This window comes from Halictus rubicundus, chromosome 13 (genome assembly GCF_050948215.1).
Source record: "Halictus rubicundus isolate RS-2024b chromosome 13, iyHalRubi1_principal, whole genome shotgun sequence".
In the NCBI taxonomy this organism is placed as follows: Eukaryota; Metazoa; Arthropoda; class Insecta; order Hymenoptera; family Halictidae; genus Halictus; species Halictus rubicundus.
The window spans coordinates 6,717,871-6,742,580 of NC_135161.1; the positions used below are offsets into that span (position 1 = coordinate 6,717,871).

Below are 24,710 nucleotides of genomic sequence, written 5' to 3' on the forward strand. Positions count from 1 at the left end.
ATTGTTTCAAATGTGTTTGTCCCATTGGTTCTCATCGGTTAACATTCATCGATACTAAAATTAAAAAAAAAAACATAACATTCCCATAAACAGTCGAGAAAAAGTGTAACGTATCATTATCTCGAAGGCACTGGTTTTAAGGTATTAATTAATTAATATTTCACGAGAATAACAAGAAACTTACAATACTGAAAACTTTGGTTCATCGTTTGTCGTCTATGTCTCTTCCTAGCGCATTAATCGTTATCTGTACATTGTAATATATCGTGTACAGTGTTTACTCGATATATGTCTATAACACGGGTCTAGCCACGGACATGTATCGTCCAGGTGATACAATTCTTTGATCCACGCGACCTTACACTTCTCGGTGAAGTGTCCCCGCGACAGTGGGGATAGTTCTGAGACTATTATCGGCTAGGCATTTGGGACATATACAGAGTAAACACTGTACAATGAATTCTCGATATATGTCAACAACACGGGTCTTGCCAGCGTCGTGTATGAGCTTCGCGACCCCTCAAGGGGTATACCCCGCAGTGGTGGGGATAATTCCGCGACGTTTATCATCGAGGCGTTGTCGACATATATAGAGAAATCACTGTATATCGTTTGCGTTAAGTATACCTCGCGAGAAGTTGTTGCTATCCGGTCCCTCGTACGAAATAAATGTCAGTGCTGGAAAATTTGATTCAGGGCGATCCGGCTAGTGTCGAGACAACCGAGACGAGCGATCAGAAAGGAGAACCGGAAACAAACGTAACAGCGACTACTACGGTTCCACTGGTAGCAACCGAAACTAGGAAAGTAGCTGTTGAGAGCGAAGACGGTTTGTATAGCGCAACGGGAGAGATTGTCAGCTCTCAAACAATATCCAGTAAAACTCGTACCGTTGAAACGATCACGGTAAGATTCTCCAGTCTTCCGAGGAACCTTTAGTTTAGTAATTACAAATAGATAGAAGCTGTTGTAACTCGACCATTTTCATTTTAGTACAAAACGGAGAGGGACGGGGTTGTAGAGACCCGGGTAGAACAGAAAATAACGATACAGTCGGACGGCGATCCCATCGATCACGATCGTGCTCTAGCAGAAGCGATCCAAGAAGCCACCGCGATGAACCCGGACATGACAGTCGAGAAAATCGAAATCCAACAGCAAACGGCGCAGTAATCGGCGTTTAAGAATAATTCTGTAAGAAATAGAGGGCACTCATTGTCTAAAAAGATTTAACGCTGGTAAGTTAAGCTCTAGAGAATTAAAACGATATTTCACTGTTAATATATTACCATTGCATTCGTAAAGATGCGCGAGAGGAACAATTGAACTGATTATTTATATTGTCGAAATTAAATATCTTTCCTGTAAGAAGAATTGGAAATCATTATTTCTTATGGCAAACGTTGCCCGCTAACATGAGCTTTGAACTTGATTCAAAATCAAGTTGTTTACTAGAAGGAAGAACATCGTTGGCGATGTTGTTTCTTTTAACGAGAAATAAAATCGCGGTACCTTGTACCATAAACTGCAGTGTTCATATTCAGAGTGTATGTGTCGTTTACATACACGAAGCATAAATATATATTATACATATTATGTATACATAGTCATGTATGTATTCACGTGAACAAAAGATCACGGTCTGTTCATATAGGTAGAAAGATAAGAGTGCCCTATAAACTTACATCGTTTCGCAGCAAGTGAAATATCGCGTTGCTGATATACATAACAAAAATTTGTTCGATATTATACTCCGAAACCGTTGGCGATGCTATGCTTAATTGTCTGTTCTTTTTTTTTTGTTTTTATTCTTCCGCGAACGTGCTTTCTGTTTCGATATAAATTTCTATTTGGAAAAAGTTCATCCACGAGCCTAACGTATAATGAAGAACGAAAATAACTTTGAAAAATATTACAGTTTAAAAGTGTTTTGTGAAGTCGAAGATATTTAAAATATATTATTAATACACAGATGAATTATGCAACCATTATAAACATATATGTCTAACAGATACAAAGACTATAACGAGCATACACACACAAATATATATATATATGTATATGTATATGTATACATGCATAAATTACACACGTGTAACGTGATGTTATGAATCTGTTGATACAAAGTAATTATTTCAAACTGAATATATGAAAACTAATGGTGGAAGGTATATAATACATAAGTGACAACAGGAACACAAGAATTTTTTCAAATATAGTAGCTTTCATGCAATACTTTTTTTACATTTTGATTATTTGTAATATAATTTTCTTTTTTAATCATTATTACATAATGTTTGTTGTGTGACAAAGTCAAAGTCTTTTACATATGAAATATTAATATATACATAGAAATAAATAAATATATGTATAGATTTATATATATACATATACATGTACACATGAAACACTTATGTTTATCCGACGGAAAATGTTGGAAATCTACAAAGTTTTCTCCGACTTTGAAGTATTAGTATCAGCAATGTAGAACAAAAAGGAGAATATGTATTATTCGCATTGCTGTTACATACACTTTTATTTAATAATTTAAAACAAGCATTCGGAAACTGTGCAGATTTCCTTGAATTGAATTCTATACTTTGCGAACGATAAGAGTTATTAGTATAATGTATACTAGTAAGATGATAAATTATATATGTATATGTAACTTCATACCAAGAGCTATGATGCATTGGTCAGCGTATGTGTCTAAATTTAGCTGTAACTTCTGTAGTTTTAAGACTACAATGTCAAATAAGATTTCGTTTATTCAATAGCTTATTTAATTTTTTTATGAGACGCGAAGAATTATGCTAAGATTGAGAAAAGGCTGATAACCTGAATCTACAATAAAATTATTAAGATTTAAATCACCTTTTTTCTTTTTTTTTATTTTGAAGAAAAAAAAACAAAGTTATATATAAATAAATTTATATATATTAGAATGTACCGCAGCTTTATATATTTATGTATGAATAATATAATATACATATTGTACATGCGGCAATTGTGACACAGCATTAAGATATGCATATCTCACTGTAGGAGGCTTGTTTATACCTTTGTTCTCTGAAAAATGCATTATTCGAGGATACCTGTTAATACACTATATGCATATATATTACGCTTGCATTCTGCACAAAGCATTTATTTTCTAACGATAAATATTTTCACGCATTAATTATAAACTAATCTTTTTTACTTTTCTACCTTTTACATGAACAAATCAAATTTTGATACATCCATTAGTTTCGGAGAAAAGAGTTAGATTTAGCTGCTTACGTTCGATATATCTCACCAGAGAGTAAACGATTTCTTCAAAGTTCTGGTAATGTTAACACCCACATGATAATATACGTATATATATATAGAGAGAGAGAGAAAGAGCGAGAGAATCATCATAGTTGATCTGGAACAAAGGATAATCATTGTCCATCTACGTGCGAGCTGCATTGTGTCTTTTAAGTTTAGTTTGTTATACGCTGGCAGCTAATGTTTCAAATATATTGATTCATTAATCTCACCTTATTTCGAAGTGTTAACTGATATTTTAAGATAATGCTCAACCATTACAGTAATTGATTCTTTCTATTCCCGAACATATTATTCGTGAGAAATTCGCATACAACACTTTCGATAGAACAAGGCTTCGTTTTCGGATATAATAGAAGACCGAGTACATAGTTACGATGAACAAGAAATTCATTTGCTACTCGTATCTTTTATACCGTGTAATTTTATAATTTATGTACTTGTTCTTATCGTGTAATCTAACATTCCATGCTTATAGTGACTAACAAGTATATATTGTAAATGCCTGCGCCATGTCAAAGTTATTTATTTAATTCTTTATAAAGTTATCAGAATTTTATGATGCTTTAGCTCTGCTTGAAGAATTTGTTGCGCAATTTCATCCGAGTTCGCCATGCGTGAACAAACATTTTCCACATCTTGTATCAACTTCATATACTTCTATTCGCGTTTTAGTTGGTATAGAAAACTGATTTTGAAAGATACAATGTGCATAAATCTTCAAGCAGTGTACAAATGTAGTTAATAGTATTTTGTACTTTGATATTTCTGTTGTTCATTCAGTGATAACATAATATTATACTTTTATAATGTCATAATTATAATATCGTACAGTGATCCCCGCGCTAGGTCTGGGTTTTACTTTATGCACGTATTCGTTCTATATTTAAATTAAACAGTTGTTTCACCCGCATGAACTTCAATGTACTTTTTTTAGTTCAGCTATACAAAAGAAAACTGTCACTTTACATGCACATTCGCATGATAGAAATACCGCCTTAGTGCTAGAAAGTTGTACAAAATATCGTTGTAATTAGTTCGCCTTCAGTGTTTCTTTTTACATGTTTCGCCATACATATATTTTCGTTCAACGCAATCTCGATTGTAGGATTTTATTTTTACTTTTTGTACACGACTTTCCGGCATGCAGGCATTAACGAGATAGTTTACGTGGTAGTTATTTAATAGCATATACATACATACATATAAAACGACTAAACCTGGATGAGAACCGTACAATGAATTATAAATAATTTTTCTAAACAAGAATATTAATAAATATAAGAACACATCTAATCTCAAAGGAATCTGTTTCTTTGCATGCATATATGTATAATTTGTTGTTGTAACGTTATGAAAGTTAATAATGACAAATGTATTGAATGTTACACAAAAAAAAAACAAAACTGTTCTTTTATTTTATGTTAGGGGACAGCGTGATTGGTGGTAATTGAATAGCTTTGCTCTTTATCAACGATCGCACAACATGAGGCTGTTTCGTTTTAATCACGTTACTCCAGAATGGCCTTGGTGTCACATGGCCTTGTCGTATAGTTTTTGTACCTGGCGCTAAATTAGTTAAAACAATAGATTTAGCGTATATATACATATATTGTACGTATTACGATACCTCGTGCGGTTTTTCTCCCCAGTTATACCTGTTTTCCACGGTGGAAACATTTGTGGTGGCATGTCGTCAATGGTTGATGAAATTGTAACGGATAATTTTGGACCTGGATGCTGAAACATTGCCCTAGATATTGATTTCTTCAGTGCTAGCGGTAGATCCAATGAACCTAGAAAAACAAGTTGCGGTAACGAATCTATACCACCTAGAACGTCTGTAAGGGATCTAATTAAATGGTTACTTGTAATATCTTCATCCAATGTAACTCTAGATGACTTCTTCTTGCGGTATAGGTGTTTCTCTATCTTGAATCTTTTCATGAAACATCGGCACACATCCGTGACCGTTTTCCCATTGAAATTTCCTGTCAATAATATAACAATAATAATAATAATCACAATAATATCTATAAGTATGAATCGTAGATATAAAATAGAACCGTCTAACAAATAAACAAACTTATTGTATCATTATTGGCGATCAGATTTTCTTTGTATCTGTAACACCGAGTTACAGGATTGCCTTGCAAAGACAAGTCTCTCAACGAGATTAAGGTGCTCATGGTCTCGGTGAGATCGTCGATATCTTCCAATAGATTGTTTCTGGCGTCTAAAATCTCTAATTTCTGTAAACTCTTGACGTCTTTTAGAGATGTCATTTTGTTACCGGAGATGTTGAGTACTTGTAAACAAGTCTAAAAGGAATGTAACAAAGGGTTCTCACGCTTGTACGTGCGCGCGCGTGTGTGTGTGTGTAACGTCGCTCGACTTAAACATAATCAAGCACTCACGGATAAAGTATGTACACTTCGTGGATCAAAGCACAATGATTCTCCAAGACTCAGCATTTGATTTTCTATGTCCAAAGTAGTTAAGTTCCTCGCATTATCGAGTCCTTCCACCACAACTATATTGTTGTATCCCAAGTACAGAACTTGAAGTTTGTCGAACGCGTCTAAATTTTCCATTTTCCGAATCGCATTGTGTTGTAAATACAGATGGGTCAGATTGGATGCAAAGTCCAAATTCTCTATGCTCGATATATTGTTGTTTTGCAAGTATATCACTTTAAGGTTTTTATAATCGTTAAAATTCCCCTGTGACAAAAGAAACGTGTGTTGTTAATTAGTATTGAAATTCAACGTACAATCGTTACCAGTGTGTCGCGAGGATGTCTTACAATGCTGCTTATAAACATATTGTTCATACGCAAATGCGTTGTATTGTACAGTTCCTGTTTCTTTATTTTCTTGCTGAGAGATTTGCTTAACAATGCTTGAGAACATTTTCTGTCGATGTACTCGGTAGTTAATCTCACCATAATTCGGGAATTTCATTAAACGAGTGAGGAGAAACGCGAGAAGCTTCACGGATACATTTCATCATTGATCAAACATTACTTGAAACACGCGCCTTTTACCTGACAGTTTTTCTGGCCCAGTGGCGGCATCTGTGACGAAACTCGGAAATTGTGATGGTAAATAAAAAATAAATAAAAATTATCACAATATAATAAACTCTATCATATTGTGATATGATACCACAGGACCTGGGACCCACTTTGAGGCTTGCTGTTTGAGACGGGGGCTGGCAGTCTTTCTAAATATCTCGTCGGTAATCTCGTCTGTGATGATACCGACAGTGGACTGCGAAGGTAACAGAAAATTAAAGTGAGCCGTCGGTATCGTTTGTCTAGCAGTTTCAGAGTTTCGCCACGGATGGCGCCACTAGGCGCACGACTCGATTATTGCTATCCTCGTCGCACATTAGAGGTATAACAACTCAAGTGAACAATTGTTAATAACTAATGAACCACAACGCAAGTCCGTCTGTAATTGCTATAGAAATGTTGCTCAGAGTCTAGAGTGATTTTCTTAATCATAAAAGCGCATTAATTGTGCCCGTAAAGTTAAGAAATTAATTGTCGAATTTGTTGAGGATACCCAGTAAGCAAAATGCTTTGAATCTGCCACTAAAATTTGACACGGAAGTGCCATCCATCTGCCGCCGCATTGCCATATGTATTCCAGTAGAAAATCTGCCACGCCATATTCGTGCCTGTTCGTGCCACACTTTTGCTTCGATCAGCCTTCGTTATAGAGGGCAGGTCCGTCGCAATAAGAAAGGGGTAACCTTGTTCTGAAAGTAAATATCGGGAAAAATCGGAATAAACGACGAGAGGGAAAATTCAATTTACAAATGTATTTATTTTAATCTTAATTTATTTTTATTTTACATATATTTGTATTATATAAATTTATTTGTTTCATGTTTATAATCTTAAGAAAGAAAACGAATAGACAATAAAATTTAAAAAAATGAACTGTACAAGTTACACGAAGGAAATAAAAATAATATAAAATTCAATTATCATAACAAAACTGTTATAAAATAAAAAATAAATATTCAAATCTTAAAATAATGGAAATAAAACCCTCGAATGGAAAATAAGGTATGGGGGCGCTTAAGAAGAGTTTATTAACAATATATTTATTTATTTATTTTTGTTATGCTTCCTCTCATCAGCGGACACGGACAGCACACCACTCTTGAAGTTTCTCCTTCCTACAAACAAAAAGGGCCTTACATTAGAACGTGATATGGATATGTGTTCTGTTCTCATTGTACAATCGATATATTTGGAAGAAAAAAAATTTTTTTTAATTCTAGGATAATGTATATACTCACTTTGCCATTTCCACTTATGAGATGAAATGTCTTCAATTATAACTACACAGCACAGTGCAGACAGGATCTCGAAGCAAATAAAGATGATAGATGATAGGCATCCAACCAAGCCTGTGTTCCTAACTGTTCATGTTCTGTTATTAAGAATATAATATCCTTTTGTTTACCTTTTTTCTTTTTTGTTTACCTTTTGTTCTTGGAATAGATATATTAATGAAAAATTATGTATGTAGACATCTAATTGAAGCTGATTTAATTTAGCTGCTAGCCAAGGATACAGCATTGTATCGGGGTAACATTTCATTTCATTAATCAACTCATAATAATACTGTTTTGACATTTGTTCCAAATTACTTTCGGTGGTAATCCTGGTAGTAAAGCATTCTCGGAAAAATAGGTATCTGAAATAATTAAAAATATTTGTGAGTACTATATAAAGTTTAGAGTACTAAAATAATACTATACAATACTGCACGGAAGATATTATTGATTATAACATAAAGTTATTTGTTTTCCATGCGTATCATGGAATAAATTATACTGTTTCACAATGAACCAGCACAGCGATAACCCACTGGGACATTCCCAATATGTTATCGTCTTCTTCATCTGTCGACGATTCGTTGGAAACGTTCATGGCCTCCAATGGCATTCGGTAACATTTTGCCCTAACATCTTCCTGGCTAACATATGTTATTTCAGTGCTCAAAGTATCGCATTTAAAAATTTCTAGTGCTGGAGATAACAAGGCGATATCATAGAATACATCAACTTGTAGAAATCTTTGTACACCTAAGCGAAAAGAATTTTCATGGGGACTAATAGATGAAATTATACAAACTGTGCCATCGTGTAAAATGCAGCAATTATCGTGCTCGTCTGTGCCAAGCAATAAGCTGTGAATTTGAAGTTTGCGGTAAGAAATAGCACCACAACTATTATGAAACATCATAGATGCCTGAATGGTGGTTGAAGAATCACCTCCTCCCTTATTACTGCCATGATGTTCTATCTCACTCATTCTATTAGAAAATTGTTGAAGGGGTTGTCCTGGCTTTCTGCAATATTTTCTAAAAATGGACATGTTGCTTTCATACGGGAAAGCTGAAAATGAATCTAATGTACCAAAACGTCTGACGTCATCGGCCAAGTGGAGAAGACCGTGGACATTATAAGAATTAAAAGTTGGGCCATAGAACTTTTCACAACGACGAACAAATTGTTGCAAAGCTGCTCCTGCAAACTTTAAATATTTGCTAACAAAAACCTGTGAAACCATTATTCTTATCGCACTGTGCAGAAACAAGAAGTGTCGATATACATTATCCTTCAGCACTCCATAGGTGACAACTGGACCAGTATACAAAAGAAATTGCCGAAATTCTGTTGCTTTAAATTTGGAAAATAAATCTATTGATCTAGGACGCCTTGCAAACTCGGATGGACAATATTTATTGATCCTTCTCATTCTCTCTGAGATTGTGAAAATTTGTCGAGAAGATAATTTTGAAAATGGAGAATATTTGCCACACACCCAGGCAGATAATAATTTTTTAATGACACCTAGACATACGAGATGCATATACTCGAATGGCACCTGTGATACCATTCCTATTGGCATCAAAGCTAATGGACTTTGACCGTCTTTATGATGATCCTCATCGGAACACCTGGTATATTCTTCATCACTTCGTAAAGGATGTGTAATACCATTGAAAACCTGACGTCCTCTTTCCTGTGTACCACAAACTTTGCACTTGGAACAAGGTCGATGAGACATATGGCCTTTGTGATGAAGTATAAAGGCTCGAGCTGGTGCATCAGCAATAAAACACCTTAATACGACTGGAATTTTTTTCTCGTGGAACGTAATGCCTCCATTTGAAATTATCAAGTTTATGTCACAGACAAATTTTTGAAGATAACTGTTACAATCCTTGGGTTTTTGGGTGCCTTTATAAATCCCTACTACAATGGGTTTACTATTTAAGATATTTACAATTCTGACTTGAATAGGCCAAATTTGAATTGTATTGGAATTATCTAAACTACATCCGTCCACATGAAAATCCAATTGCAACTCTTCAGGAATTACTGAAGAACATTGAGATAACTGTTTAACTATTTTCAACTCTACATCAAAATGAACATACTCTCCTGGTTCTACCACAGAGGTGACCACACTGGTACGTGGTGTACCAATGAGCGTTCTTATATCTTTCGGCAAACTAGAAAAACACGAATGGGTACGTAGAAGAGATAAGATGTTGTTCCCCTGAGTGTGCGTTAAATTATTGTCCACAAAGCAAGATGCCAAACGATCACGAAATGATACTTCTGAAACAGTACCAGCGGACTCCCAAACCACATCATCGCATGAAGAGGTAGAAGAGGAATCATGCGTAAATGAAGATGTGGTGGGAATATTAAGAAGACTTTCATTATTATTATTATTACTGACAGGCACGGATAAGGAAGACGTGCTGGGAATGTCCTGCAGATTATCAACATTAGGGGGACTTTGTAATTCATTGTCACGTGAATACTTCCTCAAATTTAAGGTTATTTCGCGCCGAATACTTCGTTTTTGCCTATCGCTTAATTTATTATACGGTTTTCGCGAAACCGAATTTTTCAAATATCTACGATCCATGGGGGTAAAAGAAAACTGAATAAAGAATATACAAAATATATAATAATGTGTTACGTGTATTGGTAACAATACCACGTGGCAATACTTATCTGGCGTCTTCTCTGCTTCTATCCTTCCTTCCTTCAAATCCACTGCTCATCCAGTCTTCACTGCTTCAGAGTGAATTCACGAACTTAACAATTAGTAATTAACTAACAAAGTAATCACTAAAAACAAGACGGAATCAGAGCGCGTGTCGAAACACCGACACCTTCGTCGTGAGAGGTGTTGTTTCCGGTCTGGTGTCGCAAACTGCACTGCGCATGATCCCGTAACGCGCAACACCTAACATACGCGCATCATAAATTAAAAGTTATACATATTATAGCTTTAAAAGAAATTAATGAATTAAAATTAAAAATTAAGAATTAAATTAATTAAATTAATAATGTGTGCATTAATATTTACGCGTATTATTGTGTTAGATCCTTAAGGGCATGCGCACAGTTGGCGCGGAATTTGAATGTCATTTGTTTATAACGACCGCATGCAGAAAAATGCAACTCGCTACGGTCATTCGCTATCGTGCATCCCATCAAGACGATCACATTTCGAGAAGCGAATTTCGTTGAAAATTGAGGCAATGGAAAAGGTAAGTTTCAGTCTCCTGTATCATATAATTAATCTAAAATATTGTATATATTATCGGTATATCATTATATTATTTTTCATATGTTTTTCAGATTCCAAACCGTCGTCCAGAGAGGACAATCCAGAAGCCGGCGAGGTATAAGACCACCTCGTCGGATGGGGAGCCTCGGCGACGGAAACGCCCTTTTGAACCAGCGAGTGCTCTTAACTCCGATGAGGAGCTCCAGAGAGTTCTGGAGGCCGATTCGCCGGAGAGTCATGGAGCAAAGTCGACATCCTTGCTCAATCCTCCTCCCATACCACCACCAACCTCCTCCCCAATAGATTTGTCTGCTTCCTCCACGTCCTATTTACCACCACGTCCTATAACACCACCTCCTATAACACCACCAAGTCCTATAACACCACAGACCCCCGCAACCATCACAACCATCACCCAATTTGAGCAACTGATGTCGCAAAACGCGAAACTGATGTCTCAGAACGAACACCTCGCAAGAAAGCTGGACCTGCTGGATAAGAAAATGGATCAGTATGTAATTTAAGAAATTGAAATTACAGTATGATGGCAATATTTAACAAAATTTACTTCTTCTTTCTAGAATATTGGAAAAAAGGGAGCAACCTCGTACTTATGGGAGAAAGCCGGAATGTCTACCTCTTCAAACGAGGGAAGAGGTAGACAACTTCGAAAACTGCTCCGAACAGGAGTACAGTAATGTGGTAAGTGTATGCATTTATTCCATTGCTATATGCGCACACACGTGTGAGTATATATATTAATGATATAACTTATTATTTTTTAGGTTGACTTCTTTGCCCAGGTAGGAGGGTATAATCTAAAAGAGGCACTGAGTGCCTCTTTTAGAGAGGCTGTCTGCGACAGCCTCCTACCCTCATACACGTGGTTTGGCACGGACAGTTGCCAACCATTGTGTCCCACGAAAATTGTGCGGGCCCTTTTCGGTAAGAATTATTTATTGCTTAATACATTAACTTAATAAGCTTAATATGACCGTGTAAATAATCTTTCTTAAATAATGTTGCAGATGCAGTTTGCGAAAGCAGATCTTTCGCAAGGCCCACTCGCCTCGAATTTCAAGATTCGATGCGAGTGGTCCTGAAAGCTCGCAAAGAAAGGGTCCGGCACAAGAAGCCGTCGGGCAGTACGGCGAGATATGTTAACCCCTGGCAGCAGGCAGAGTAACCGGGGGCGCAAGTGGAGGGAGGAGTTTTAGTGGGTAAACCCTCGCTGTCACATCGCCCCTCTGAAACGGGGGGCGATCGCTTGGGGAGTCCCACACTTTCTCGGGGTTGGAATGGCCCCGAGAAGTTGTGCGTAACGCATTTAACCTCCCTCCACTGAAAATAAGAAAAATAAAAAATAAAAAAAAAAAACACCAAACAGCACTTTTCAGTGCTCCAAACAGCACTTTTTAGTGCTAATTTTAAATTATATTAAATCATATTTTAAATTAAATTGGCTTTTTTAATTGACTTTTTAAATTAAATTATATATTTTAAATTATATTATATATTTTAAATTATATTAAATTATATTACAATTATACTAATTGTAACAATTTGAAAATAAATTCAATTGAAATAAAAAATTAATACACATTAAAAATATTCCGTCATCCCTTTCCATATTCTTCTTTCAATCTTCTTCGAATTCACTTCCTCTCGCACGCACACTCTTCGCGCTCTTTTCTCTCTCTGTCTCGCACGCATACTCTTCGCGCTCTTTTCTTTCTCTCTCGCACGCACACTCTTCGCGCTCGTTCTCTCTCTCTCTTTCTCGCACGTACGCTCTTCGAATTATACAACACGGCGCTTTGTCTTTCACGACACATTGTGGTGTTTACGCATCACTTTATCTTTATTACGCATTGAAACTTAAATAAAATACCTTTTCCCACCCTACACAGGAAGATTTACTTCAATTTTTACCGATATTTACTGTTAGAACAAGGTTACGTCCGTTCTTAGTGCGACGGACCTGCCCTCTATAACGAAGTCAAAGTTTGGCTCCCATGCCGCATGATGCCGCATGGAATTTTACCTGTAGGCTTCGCATGGATGTGACAACCATCTGCCGCCGCATTGCCTTATGAATTCCACGACACACTTTGGTGTCACAATCAAAGCACAGGAGTTCCAAATTCTGCTTCGAGCAGGGTTTGGTACGAAATACATAACTCTTCTGCTTCGAGCAGGATTTGGTCGAGTAGGCATTTGGCTATCTGGGTAGTTTAGAACAAGGGTTTGAATAATTGTTAATAGCTCATTAATTCGGAAGAAAGCAGGACGAGAAACTATATGCGAAAACTGCTGTAGGTCTGTTCTTTATTCTCCGATTGCAAATATTCATAAATTATTCCTAGTTATTTACGTTGATAACAAATTTTCAATTTTACGTCGATTGTGTGAGGAGGATGGCACTGTCTAGATTCGTAAAGCCTACTTTTTAAACTATTTTGTCATGCGGCTCCTAATACCTGCAGAGCCAACTTTGTATTGGGAACTAGGCCTGCAGCCAAGCTCGCATATGCGAGCCGAGCTCGGGTCGAGTCGAGCCGGGACTCGCTTTTCGAGTCGAGTCGAGTACTCGCACGATGCGAGCTGCTCGCACCGATGCGAGCTACTCGCAACGATGCGAACTACTCGCACCGATGCGAGCTACCCGCACCGATGCGAGCTATCCGCACCGATGCGAGCTGCTCGCAACGAAGCGAACGGCTCGAAATAAAATCAGGCGTAAAATGACATGATGCGAGTTACAGCGGGAAGATCAGCACATCGATATTATCAAGCATTTTAGTATATTGACAATGCTAAATGTTTGCGATGTTTTATTATATATTTTGATAGTGAAATGTTGATTCAGAATTTGTATAACCCTTATTGAAAATAATTATGCAATAACAACTATTTCCTAGATTTATGTAAATAACTAGATGTGAAGAACGGTATTTTATATATTCCTTTATATTATACTCCGGTTCAGTGTACAGTCGTAAAAATGTATTGTCGCAAAATTGTTTATAATGTTGAAAATTAACGTTAAACTTCGTTAAATAGTTTTTGAAAGGAATGGATATATAAATATTGTATAATATTGATATATATTTGTACGCATTCGTGCCAATATGTGCCAGTCTACAACCTTTCACACAAGTTGGAAGTTCCAACAGCCTGTCATTCGGTACTGTGCACGTATAGGTGATAAGATTTAAAAGGGCATAGCCGATTAAGATGGTCAAAACAATTGGAACCGCAAAAAGATTCCATTTCAAACAGTATTGATTTCTTGATTTTCTGGAAATGACAGAAGTGGATTTCAAAATTCTTTTCACGGAATCTTACCAATTTTCACAAGCAATTTCATATCTGGCGGAAATCGTGGACGAACACAATAATATAAATATTCATTGCCTAATCAATGTTACTTCAATATTTTTAGAACATTAAAAAAATATTGTTAAAATCACATGAATAAATAATATAAGAAATTGAAAAAATAAAAATGATGTATGGGAAAAAACATTGACCACCGACGGGATAAGAACCCCAGCATATCCGCTCCTTAGTTCGACGTCTGGCGATGTTACAAAACTTTACGAACATTCTGGTATATATCACACAAAATACAATTTATTCTTTCTCTTAAATCACATTTCTTAGGTCAAACAATTACTTGTTTCAATTTAATAATGCTAAAAATTACTTAATATATATCTGCGATAAAACCAACAAATGTAACTTTCCTCCTAATAGCAAAAACGTCGAAAAAATTTGGTTTTTATTGTTTTTTGACGATGATGTCTCACAACAAAAAATCTAAAAAAAATTGACGACACTGCCTGTTATAGTACTTTAACAAGGAACTAAACAGTAGAATAGTATGTTTTCACATTTTTGAAGAATCTGCATTTTTCCGATTTTTTGGAGGTTTTTCATTTTTTTACGACCACAGTTTGTAACAAAAAAATCTGAAAAAATTATCAAAAGTCAGCCTTAGAATCCAAAATATGTCACATTTTTTCAGAATTTTAGGAAGCATCAGAGTGCGGAAAATACGCGGAGAAGCGCGAAATCTAATTTACCCTGTAACCAACCTCATGGGCAAGATAGGGGGTTGAAATTTTACTCAGAGGGGTTTTTCTTAGTCAGCTTTCGAATTGTTCATTAATCATTGAAAAACCTCTAAGGGCAGTTTTGACCATAAATCGGCTAGGTCCTTTTAAAAGGATCTGATGTCTACGTTCAACACTCGTCATACTTTCTGTTTAGTTAATATTTTAATGTTTGTAAAAAGTTTACCGATTTTCATCTCGAAATCATTTTTCAATTTGCAATTGTTGGCTCTTCTCCGTGGATAACAGTCGATCTTTTATACGATGGTCCAAAATCATGCTAACTACCAAATAATTCGTAGTGGCAGCAAAGTTCAATCTACTTCCTAGCTAGACAATTAACGCAATTATATAACGCAATTTTTCCTGAGTTTTCATTACATGTCATCTAGTAGCTGTCACGCCGACCAAAGATCACGCCGATCAAAGAGCACGCCGACGAACCGCCAGCATACATTGTAGACGCGGCGGCGACCTCGTATAAATACACATCAATATTATACAATATTTATATATCCATTCCTTCAAAAACTATTTAACGAAGTTTAACGTTAATTTTCAACATTATAAACAATTTTGCAACAACACATTTTTACGACTGTACACTGAACCCCGGAGTATAATATAAAGGAATATATAAAATACCGTTCTTCACATCTAGTTATTTACATAAATCTAGGAAATAGTTGTTATTGCATAATTATTTTCAATAAGGGTTATACAAATTCTGAATCAACATTTCAATATCAAAATATATAATAAAACATCGCAAACATTTAGCATTGTCAATATACTAAAATGCTTGATAATATCGATGTGCTGATCTTCCCGCTGTAACTCGCACCATGTCATTTTACGCCTGATTTTATTTCGAGCCGTTCGCTTCGTTGCGAGCAGCTCGCATCGGTGCGGATAGCTCGCATCGGTGCGAGTAGCTCGCATCGTTGCGAGTAGCTCGCATCGGTGCGAGTAGCTCGCATCGGTGCGAGTAGCTCGCATCGGTGCGAGTAGCTCGCATCGTGCGAGTACTCGACTCGACTCGCACAATCGAGCCGAGCTAAGCTCGGCTCGCATTTTCGGGTACTCGCACAGCCCTATTGGGAACATATGACAAGTTTGGATGGTACTAAACAATGACAGATTTATAATCCATTGCGGGAAAGAAAGGGACAGGTAACAGGTTTGCGATCATGTTGCCATCTACACTGCACACCCGAACTAAGTGGCTTCTATACAGTGACTTTCCAATTGCGAAATGGAGCATGTAATCACCTGTATATTATTATGAGTTGTCTGCTAGTGCATAATTTATGATATGACAATTAAATTGACATAATACTATCGAAAAAATGACACTATACCATTTCGGAAATTGTTTAGCTTTAGTTTACGTCCCATATTACCTCACCTACAAGTATTCCGGCTTGTGAGTACGATCAAGAACATTCTAACCTAAATGCGACTGCGGCCGTGCCTCTTGATAGAAGTATTTTACGATGAAACTAACGCATTAAAAACTTTCAGGTCTGAATACGGAGCATTTTGGAAATGCATTCAAGCAGGAGGCATTTACATTTTCACCCAACTAGTAAAAATGCTGGCATTCGCCACATTTTTCCCGACAGCTGATACTGTGGGTGAAGGAGGCTTCGATTTAGTAGGCGTACGTATTTTGATTGTTATTCCGTCGAGTTCTGTTAATTATTGATGATATTACGTTTCAGGAATTCTTAAAATCGTCGATAGATTTAGCTGATTTAGTAGGAATCCTTCTAGTGCTGAATAGTATTCCTGGTAAGGGACATGCTAAAGTTTTAACGGCTGGAATTGGATGGGCAGGAGCCGAGGTACTCCTTACCAGATTCCTTCTATTGTGGGTTGGTGCGAGGGGGGCAGAGTTTGATTGGAAATACATTCAAGAGAGTCTTGAATCTAACATTAACCTAGTAAGTATCGAATGCTACTAAATTCTATGTTAACACATTCTTCGTATCATTCACAGGTGTCGAACAAAAGTCTTACTCTATATATGTTCCATTTCTGATGCATAGGTACAGCATATAACGACAGCAACGCTCGTGTGGCTGTGGTCAAGGCACGATTTGAAACGTGGTTTAGTTCCTGTAGTAATTGGCATGCTTGTGCTCACAATCTATAGATCGCTCATCTTGGACTTCCTAACTACACTTTTCCTAACTGGCCCGTGGTTAGCACTCATTGTTAAAGCTGTTACTACTTTTATAATAGGTACCACGACGTTGCACATATATGCAGCTCTTGCTCATTCGATTGGTATCTTTTAAAACACGTTACGTCCTTTGAAAATCTTTTTATTTCATGTTATACATTTACTACGTAATACATTACATTTCCATATTTAAGACTAACGTTCTTTCTTTCTTAATTTTTTTTTTCGACCGAATTACTTTCACTTGTACGGAACGAATCATCTAAGAACAATGCATTGCTGTACATTAAGCTGGTTAATGGTAACAAATAAATATTTTAATATATGAAAGAATTAGTGACGCAGTTTTGAACACTTTAATGGATTTTTATTTACAGTAATTAAATGTACACACTAAAGTTACAAAACTGAACAACTTATTCGAAGTATAGTTCCAATTTTTTACCTGTATCCGACGGGCAAAAATAAACATGTATGTTCAACGAAACTTTAGTAGATAGAACTGTATTGTTCCTTACTATCACTCAATACTGTACACGTTCTTAACAACAGTCTTTATACAGTTTTATCACACACTAGATCTTGCAACTACAGAAATATTATTAATAATAAGAAGAAGAATTTATGTGTATAACGTATATAAGTTACCGATCTGATAAAAAAAAAAAAGAAAACAAAAACATAAATCGAAGAAGGGTCATAGAACTGTTTTAGTTCGTTTTCGGTATGTATTTCACCATAATTTTAATGTTTAATTATCTCTGAAAATATCGTGCAGATGTTAATTTCACGAACATCAGAACAGTCTCATTCGATACCTCTAATATGGAGAACATTGCAGTCTTTGTTCTATGTGGACGATTATCGCTACCGTTATCGTCGTCATCGTCCTCACCGGCATCACTATCTTGAATGCGCTATATTTCGTAATATAAACGGATACAAATTAATTTAACTTCAGTATGAAAAGACAAGTCGTTATCGACTTATATTCGTTAACCGATTACTTCTTCTACTACATACTCTCGGAAGTTTCGTAAAATTAATCTACAAATAGTATCACAGGATGATCTTCGTATTCTATATACAATGTGTTCTCCCCGAGGCGTATTGTCCTTTTTGCACCCCGCAAATTCATGACCTAAAAGAAAAAAATCTCAAGTGTGAAATTGAAATTGACTACTATTCGTTCGGATACATTGTTTAGTATGCATACAGAGGACGAGTGTTCCCAAATGGTAGGAGAATGGTCGTTGGACGGAGCCCATATTTTCACATCGTACCTTAGCCCGCTTGTGGCAAGAACGGGTATATGCGGATGTGGTTCTAAGCAATTGACCTGTTTAATAAGATATTATTAAATAACTATTTATCGTTCCAAATCGATTAAATTGACGCAGGTACGTACGACTCCTCGTTTGCCACCCGCCATCGAATTGATAATCACTTCCGATTCCTTATCCCAGACAAATATGTCTCTAGTGTCAGATCCAGATATAACGAACTCACTTTTCGGTCCGAAGAAAGACACGCCCTTTACTGTAAAACACGTAAATAAAGTTTTTATACATAGTACATATATCGAGCGTAAATACTTGAGACTGGGCACAGTGTAGTTCTTAACATCACCGTCGTTTTATGTAGAGGGCGTTCATAGTAATTTTCCAACTACTCAAAACGCATTGTATAACATACCAGTAATAGTATTACTGTGGCCATCATAACTATGCACAAAATCTCCGAATTTCGGTGAGACTGCATCAAATAAATATATCAGTTCGTCGCTGTAACTTGCCAGAATTTCGGTTCCATTATAGTTATATACAGCTGAAGTGACAAGTACGTTTTCCGGGCATCCAATCTGCAATTGATCACAAACTGGTTAAACAGAACTAGCAATAGAGAGTTTCACTTGGAATCGAAATGCTGTACCAAATGTGCAGGGCAAAGTTTATGCAGCTGCGAGGACGCTTTTCGTCGATCATAAATTCGAACTTCAGGCGCGACTCCACCGACGCAAAATTCATTACTGTTCATAGGATGCGATTGAACGCTGTACAGCCTCACATTATGGATGCCATCCTTCACGACTGTCAGTCTACGCAATCAATCTCATGTACGTTGCGAAACCGAAGGAACAACTTAAAAAAATATTACAAAACAAGAGTTGTTTGAATGGTAACACGTACTCCGTTGCTTCATTTTCTCTAATATCGATGGACAGCACTTTGGCATCTTCGCCGGCAGATAGAACGATGTGCGGCGTGTCTGGGTGAACATCTAGTTTATGAGTCGGTGCATCATGGGTTGCAACGTTTCGTGATGCACCGCGATTCACATCCAATAGTCGTACATGGCCGTCACGAGCACAAGTTATTAAAAAATTATCGTCGAACGAAAGCCACTTGGACTAAACATTTAAGATATATTATTAGAGAAACACATTATTCTATAATTGAAACACAAATACAGGGTGCACCGAATATAGAAAATATTCAGCACATCCTATAAAATTTAATTAATATACGCTCGTACATACCTGAAATACATTACTTGTATGACCTGTGTCGAAAATATGTTGTTTCTTCCCTACTGCCCAATTCCATACAATCACGGCTAAATCATCGGAACAACTAGCTAATAAATTTCCTTTTTGATTAAAATTTAGGCCATTCACGCAGCCCTGTAAAAATATGTCGCATTAGCATATATAAGCTTCATGATAGAATTTCTGGTTTCTCTTTTCATCAAATATAACTACCCGATGTTCATTGAGCTCTTGCATAATTTTCAGACGTTCCGCAACATGCAATGAACCGTAGCATCTTCGGTGGAACAGTGGGTTGCAACCTCGTTCGCGAGAAGTAAGCTCAGGCACCACGGACCACTTAGGTTTCGGTCTGTTTGCTTTAAAATAAGCCAGAGTTTTATTTTGGGAAGTAAGTATTCGTACATTAAAATAAAATATAAACACAATGTACCTACCTATACCTACCTATACCTACCAGTTTACATCTAATTAAAAAATATACCTATACGCATATATAATATATGTATATATACATATATACCTATTGAATCATCGTCAATGTCGCAAAAATCATTATCTGAACATAGAAACTTTCTGAATCTTCCTCCACTCCCTGCACCCTGCTCTGTTTCTACATTTACATATATATCATTAAAGGACCTTATATAGATTCTATAGATCTTGCAATTCCTTACTATGTCTCAATTGAACAGCATCCAAGTCATCCGAAGAACTGTCGCTAGTGGTGTCATCGTCTTCCTTCATATCATCCAGCCAGGATTTAATTTTATTAAATTCCGTTGTACTGTCCATGCTATCATCTTCGGATATTGATGGACTCGATACACCTTGGCTTAGCCTCTGTCTACCGGAATCCTCGTCTGAACTATTTCCAAGACTTTCCATCGAAACTCCACCGCTATCGTCTATTCGATCTGTAAAATAAACTTCACCTGTTACAACCAATTAAGAATACGATTGTGTTTGGCAACAAGTGTAATACATATATTTGTATATATGGGATTTTGATAATACCTTTGGTTTCATTTCGTTCTCTACTGCTCGATCCAACATTATCAAAGGAAGTTAAAGTGTTGCCTTGCGAAGTGGATGGTTCTGTTAACATGGCTGAATCGAGATTAGCAAATTCTTGTTTTCTATTCTCCTCGGAGGCATCTTTCTTGTCTTCAACATTTTGTTGTACTGCTTTGTCTTCGCTTTCAATTTCATTTGGCATCTCCACTGTTTCTATTGTTACGTTCGCTTTGTTTATACCAACTTCTTCATCCTTCCAATCAACACTAGTTTCATTCAAGATACTATCTTTTGAATTTTGTGTTATATCATCATCTATAAATGTGGATAAATATACATTTAATGCATTTGAGTAAATATTAAAAATTTTAGGAATTCTTTTCTTTATCGCTGACAGTATATTCGCTACAGACTAGAGAAAAGATTTAAACAGCGATGTACACGTAAATGATCGCAAGAAGTAAATAAAATAATAAATACGTAAACGTAAAGAAAAGTTTCGATTTATCCGATTTGTGCAGCTCGGTGGAATTATCTAAAATTATACTTAATTCGTATAGTTACGTAGCACGAACGTAGCGGCGCAGAAATAACATAACATTTACGAAATCCTGACGCGGCTATAAGTCTTATAGATTTTATAGCATTTCACAATGTATACGTATATAGTAAATAACTATCGGCGAACGACACGATTAGAACATCGCACATTGCTGTACGGACTGTTCTACTGACCTGTCATTTTCGAATATCGAATGTTACTTCAGAAGTAAATGTCCAAAAATACGAATAAAAGGTTCGCACACTTACGCGTTACATAAATTTACTATCTGTTTCTTTTTAAATGACATTACCTGACCGAATGGTTGGTACTTATGATGAATGCTATTCTTTTCAACTATTAGTTCGTCAACGAAAAGAGGAACAACGATCGACGAAATTATGCGAATCGATTAACTAAATACGGTGCCTACTTCTGCGATTTAGAAATAATAGTTGAAAAAGCTACACGTCTCGAATAGAAAATGTTGCACACACCGCAATCCGTGCTAAAAGAACTAGGCTGCTCATAATTTCTGATTGGTAGAATATTCGTCGTAGTTGCACATACTATATTTATACAATCTAATGTTAAAACAATTAGAAGAAAACAAATGTATTCGATAACTTTTGCGCACCCTCTTATACAACGAATCAAACTTTACCGTTCAAATCGTGAAATACCGTTTAATTAATTTGTGTAACCTTTTTTTCATAGCATTTGGTATTCGGAGTACGTTCGTGGTTCGTTACACAAATACATACATACATACTGCATCATTAAAACCACGTGGTTCCGTATAGAATATTAAACAGTCGTCGAATTATTTCGACTCGATCAAATACATGCTCGTATTATTTTTGTAAAATGCAGCGTTACGTTTATGATTCGAAAAGCAAATTGCACGATTGAATATCTTAATTTCCACAGAAAGGAGATGAATTTAAACGTTATCGATGCGAAGCAACTCAATGATTTATATAGGAAAGAAAGTTTTCCGAAATAACAGTACAGCGTGATATTTATGTATATGTTTGTACATATTGTTTTGTCAGAAATAGAAAAATGGCGAAGATATTAAAGTTTCTTCAGACCATAAGAAATAATTGGAAGAAGTCTGTTGTTGGAGCTGCAGCCTTCTCTTATGGAGTTTCTTACAGCAAAGATGCGTTTGAGTAAGATCAAAGTCTTCTGTTAAAAAATTATTTTTACCATGTTTATTTGTTAACTTAAATAACGCTGATTCTATTCCTGTTGATATTACCGATAAATATCTTATTTGTTTTAGAACGGATCAATTAATGAGACAATACTGTGAAACTGCATCACGGTACGGCGATGCTCCATGTCCGACAAACATAAAACATCGACGTGTAACAGTTATTTTAAATCCAAATGCCAAGAACGGGTTTGTCATTTATGTACCAATAAAATATTCATTGCTCGTTCGATTGTTAACAACCATTTCTATTTGTAGGAAAGCTAAGAAACTATTTACAAAGTACTGTGAACCATTGCTGCACTTGGCAGGAATAGCTGTGACGGTGATACAAACCAAGTCGGAAAATGAAGCTAGGAAAATTGTAATGGACTTGGATACGCCGACTGATGCCATCATAGTAGCAGGAGGAGATGGCACTTTGTCAGATGTTTTAACGGGACTAGTTAGAAAATGTAATTCCAATATCAATTCAGTTAAACAATGCCCTATCGGTATTTTACCTTTGGGACAGGTGAACAGGGTTGCAAAGTCGATGTATGGTGAATACGATAGTTTGAATCGTGAATCGGATCGTTTATCCGATGTGAGGCAGTTAGCAGAGGCTACAATGGCAGTTATACGTGAAAACTCTAAAATGATGGATATGATCGAAGTTGAACCAATCGAAGTACGTTCAACATGCGTAGATTTAGTAGTTATTCAAGCTGATCAAATTAGCTGAGACACCCTGTTTATAAAATATTAAAATACATAGTGTATACTTATGATTGTAGGAAAATGCTGAAGAGCCAGTGAAGCCAATTTATGCAATGGGCATGATTGAATGGGGTGCATGGAAAGATGCGCATACTATTGCCAAAAAATATTGGTACTGGGGACCCTTAAAAAAGTAAACACGAATATTTCGAGTTCATTGATAATTTTGCCAATGTTTGTTTTATTTGCATTACGCTCATTACAGATATGCAACTTATATATTCAATGGTTATAAAGAGCAGTTAAATTGGAACTGTGATGCAACAATAAAGTATACAAATCCATGCGATGGCTGCAGCCGTTGTCATCAGTCTGTTATTCTTACAACAAATAAAAGGTGGTGGCACGCATTCGTTCCAAAAAGACCGAGCACACCAGGTTTGTTTAGACATGTTTACTAATATTGAAATATTAGAGATACGACAATTTATTTTATAATATTGATTAATTTTTCCAGTGATTGATTATAGTAAAATAGTAAATGAACAATGTGGTGTTCCTCATGAGTTGCCTATATCAACGAACGAACTGCATATAGAAAGTTCCAATGTAGAGAAATCGGAAATATCGTCGTCGCCACCGTCTTTGAAATTGAAAATAGGTAATTGAAAAGATATATAGCATTTTATTAAAAAAAAAAATGAAATAACTATAAAATGCTATATTTGTGGTACAGGTCCAAGAGACATTGGGTACTTTAATTTTGTGCTTGAAGGATGGAAACAAGAGAACGATAACAAATTATTATATAAGCAGGTATTAGAAGCAAAAGACATTGAAATAATACCTGAAGAGGTAAACTTTAATTACTGGGATATTTATATAAGCTATATACAGTAAATATTCGATTTAAGAAAACGGGAACTGTACGATCTACGAAGCTTGAGCTGCCTCGGTCGACAATTACAAAATTTCTTTATTTTTATTATTTTTTTATGGGACTTTCACAAACTTATTTGTGACATTTTTTCTGATTAAAATGGTAGTAAATACAATATAATTTGAACTGTATTTAGTGATTTAATTGACTGTATGTAGTGCGCCTTTGGCCACGCGCTGTCCTTTTCGTTTGGCCCGGTCGGTGAAGTCACAAAAAAATAGTATTTAGAACTGTGCAATCTAAGAAACAGCACGAACCCGAGGGTTTTTCTTAGATCGAACCTTTACTGTATATTATAGCTAACTATTCATATATTATTTTTACACTAAATGTGTTTGTAGGTAAGTAAAGAAAAAACATTGTACATCGACGATGAAGAGTACGAACTAAAGTCAGTTAAAATTAAATTACTTTCACGGGCAGTGAAAGTGTTTACACCCGAACTGAACAGTTAATAAAAAGGTGATGTATAATTTAAATAAAATGGTGATCTATTTATTGTACTTCTGT

At 36.0% G+C, this 24,710-nt stretch overlaps 6 protein-coding genes and 1 long non-coding RNA gene across 17 annotated transcripts in view; 3 read left to right on the top strand and 4 right to left on the bottom strand.

The window, feature by feature from the left end:
• The window catches only part of Cora (erythrocyte membrane protein band 4.1 like coracle), a 40,505-nt gene extending 35,632 nt beyond the window's left edge, over positions 1-4,873 (top strand). For 7 of the 8 annotated variants that reach the window (XM_076798849.1, XM_076798855.1, XM_076798854.1 and 4 more), the window contains 2 exons: positions 697-906; positions 994-3,528. In XM_076798849.1, the coding sequence (XP_076654964.1) occupies positions 697-906; positions 994-1,173 (390 nt within the window). In that variant the 3' untranslated portion in view covers positions 1,174-3,528. Of the gene's footprint in view, positions 1-696; positions 907-993; positions 3,529-4,740 lie in introns of those variants that run through there. The other variant, XR_013083232.1, reaches the window with a different exon arrangement.
• Positions 4,727-6,389, bottom strand: LOC143360342 (uncharacterized). The gene is made up of 6 exons (XM_076799075.1): positions 6,119-6,389; positions 5,730-6,035; positions 5,399-5,633; positions 5,181-5,303; positions 4,971-5,108; positions 4,727-4,875 (listed from the first exon to the last, which is right to left on the bottom strand). Exons 1-6 carry the CDS (start codon positions 6,257-6,259, stop codon positions 4,727-4,729), a joined length of 1,092 nt encoding a protein of 363 aa, XP_076655190.1. The 5' UTR covers positions 6,260-6,389.
• An 858-nt stretch (positions 6,390-7,247) lies between these two features.
• Positions 7,248-8,121, bottom strand: LOC143360489 (uncharacterized). Its single transcript, XR_013083287.1, has 3 exons — positions 7,814-8,121; positions 7,627-7,749; positions 7,248-7,503 (listed from the first exon to the last, which is right to left on the bottom strand). It is a non-coding gene; the product is annotated as an uncharacterized LOC143360489 (long non-coding RNA).
• A 40-nt stretch (positions 8,122-8,161) lies between these two features.
• LOC143360343 (uncharacterized) lies at positions 8,162-10,837 on the bottom strand. Its single transcript, XM_076799076.1, has 2 exons — positions 10,727-10,837; positions 8,162-10,603 (listed from the first exon to the last, which is right to left on the bottom strand). Exon 2 carries the CDS (start codon positions 10,277-10,279, stop codon positions 8,162-8,164), a length of 2,118 nt encoding a protein of 705 aa, XP_076655191.1. The 5' UTR covers positions 10,280-10,603; positions 10,727-10,837.
• Positions 10,838-16,258: 5,421 nt separating this feature from the next.
• LOC143360214 (BOS complex subunit TMEM147) lies at positions 16,259-17,922 on the top strand. Its single transcript, XM_076798869.1, has 4 exons — positions 16,259-16,474; positions 16,573-16,711; positions 16,773-16,994; positions 17,100-17,922. Exons 1-4 carry the CDS (start codon positions 16,398-16,400, stop codon positions 17,349-17,351), a joined length of 690 nt encoding a protein of 229 aa, XP_076654984.1. The 5' UTR covers positions 16,259-16,397; the 3' UTR covers positions 17,352-17,922.
• On the bottom strand, positions 17,725-22,027 carry LOC143360208 (DDB1- and CUL4-associated factor 8). Of its 4 annotated transcripts, XM_076798859.1 has the most exons (13): positions 21,537-21,669; positions 20,802-21,116; positions 20,462-20,719; positions 20,308-20,397; positions 19,998-20,143; positions 19,776-19,919; positions 19,426-19,646; positions 19,169-19,334; positions 18,932-19,097; positions 18,645-18,775; positions 18,453-18,575; positions 18,260-18,377; positions 17,725-18,153 (listed from the first exon to the last, which is right to left on the bottom strand). In XM_076798859.1, exons 1-12 carry the CDS (start codon positions 21,541-21,543, stop codon positions 18,279-18,281), a joined length of 1,866 nt encoding a protein of 621 aa, XP_076654974.1. In that variant the 5' UTR covers positions 21,544-21,669; the 3' UTR covers positions 17,725-18,153; positions 18,260-18,278. The 4 variants fall into 4 exon arrangements, with proteins under 4 accessions (XP_076654974.1, XP_076654976.1, XP_076654977.1 ...); XM_076798861.1 differs by lacking the exon at positions 21,537-21,669 and adding an exon at positions 22,007-22,027 and having other exon boundaries at positions 17,725-18,377; XM_076798862.1 differs by lacking the exon at positions 21,537-21,669 and adding an exon at positions 21,840-22,000 and having other exon boundaries at positions 17,725-18,377.
• Positions 22,028-22,089: 62 nt separating this feature from the next.
• Mulk (acylglycerol kinase-like protein Mulk) lies at positions 22,090-24,703 on the top strand. The gene is made up of 8 exons (XM_076798866.1): positions 22,090-22,517; positions 22,631-22,750; positions 22,820-23,231; positions 23,338-23,453; positions 23,526-23,698; positions 23,778-23,921; positions 23,997-24,115; positions 24,542-24,703. The coding sequence occupies exons 1-8, from the start codon at positions 22,408-22,410 to the stop codon at positions 24,653-24,655; spliced, it is 1,308 nt and encodes a 435-aa protein (XP_076654981.1). The 5' UTR covers positions 22,090-22,407; the 3' UTR covers positions 24,656-24,703.
• Positions 24,704-24,710: the final 7 nt, after the last annotated feature.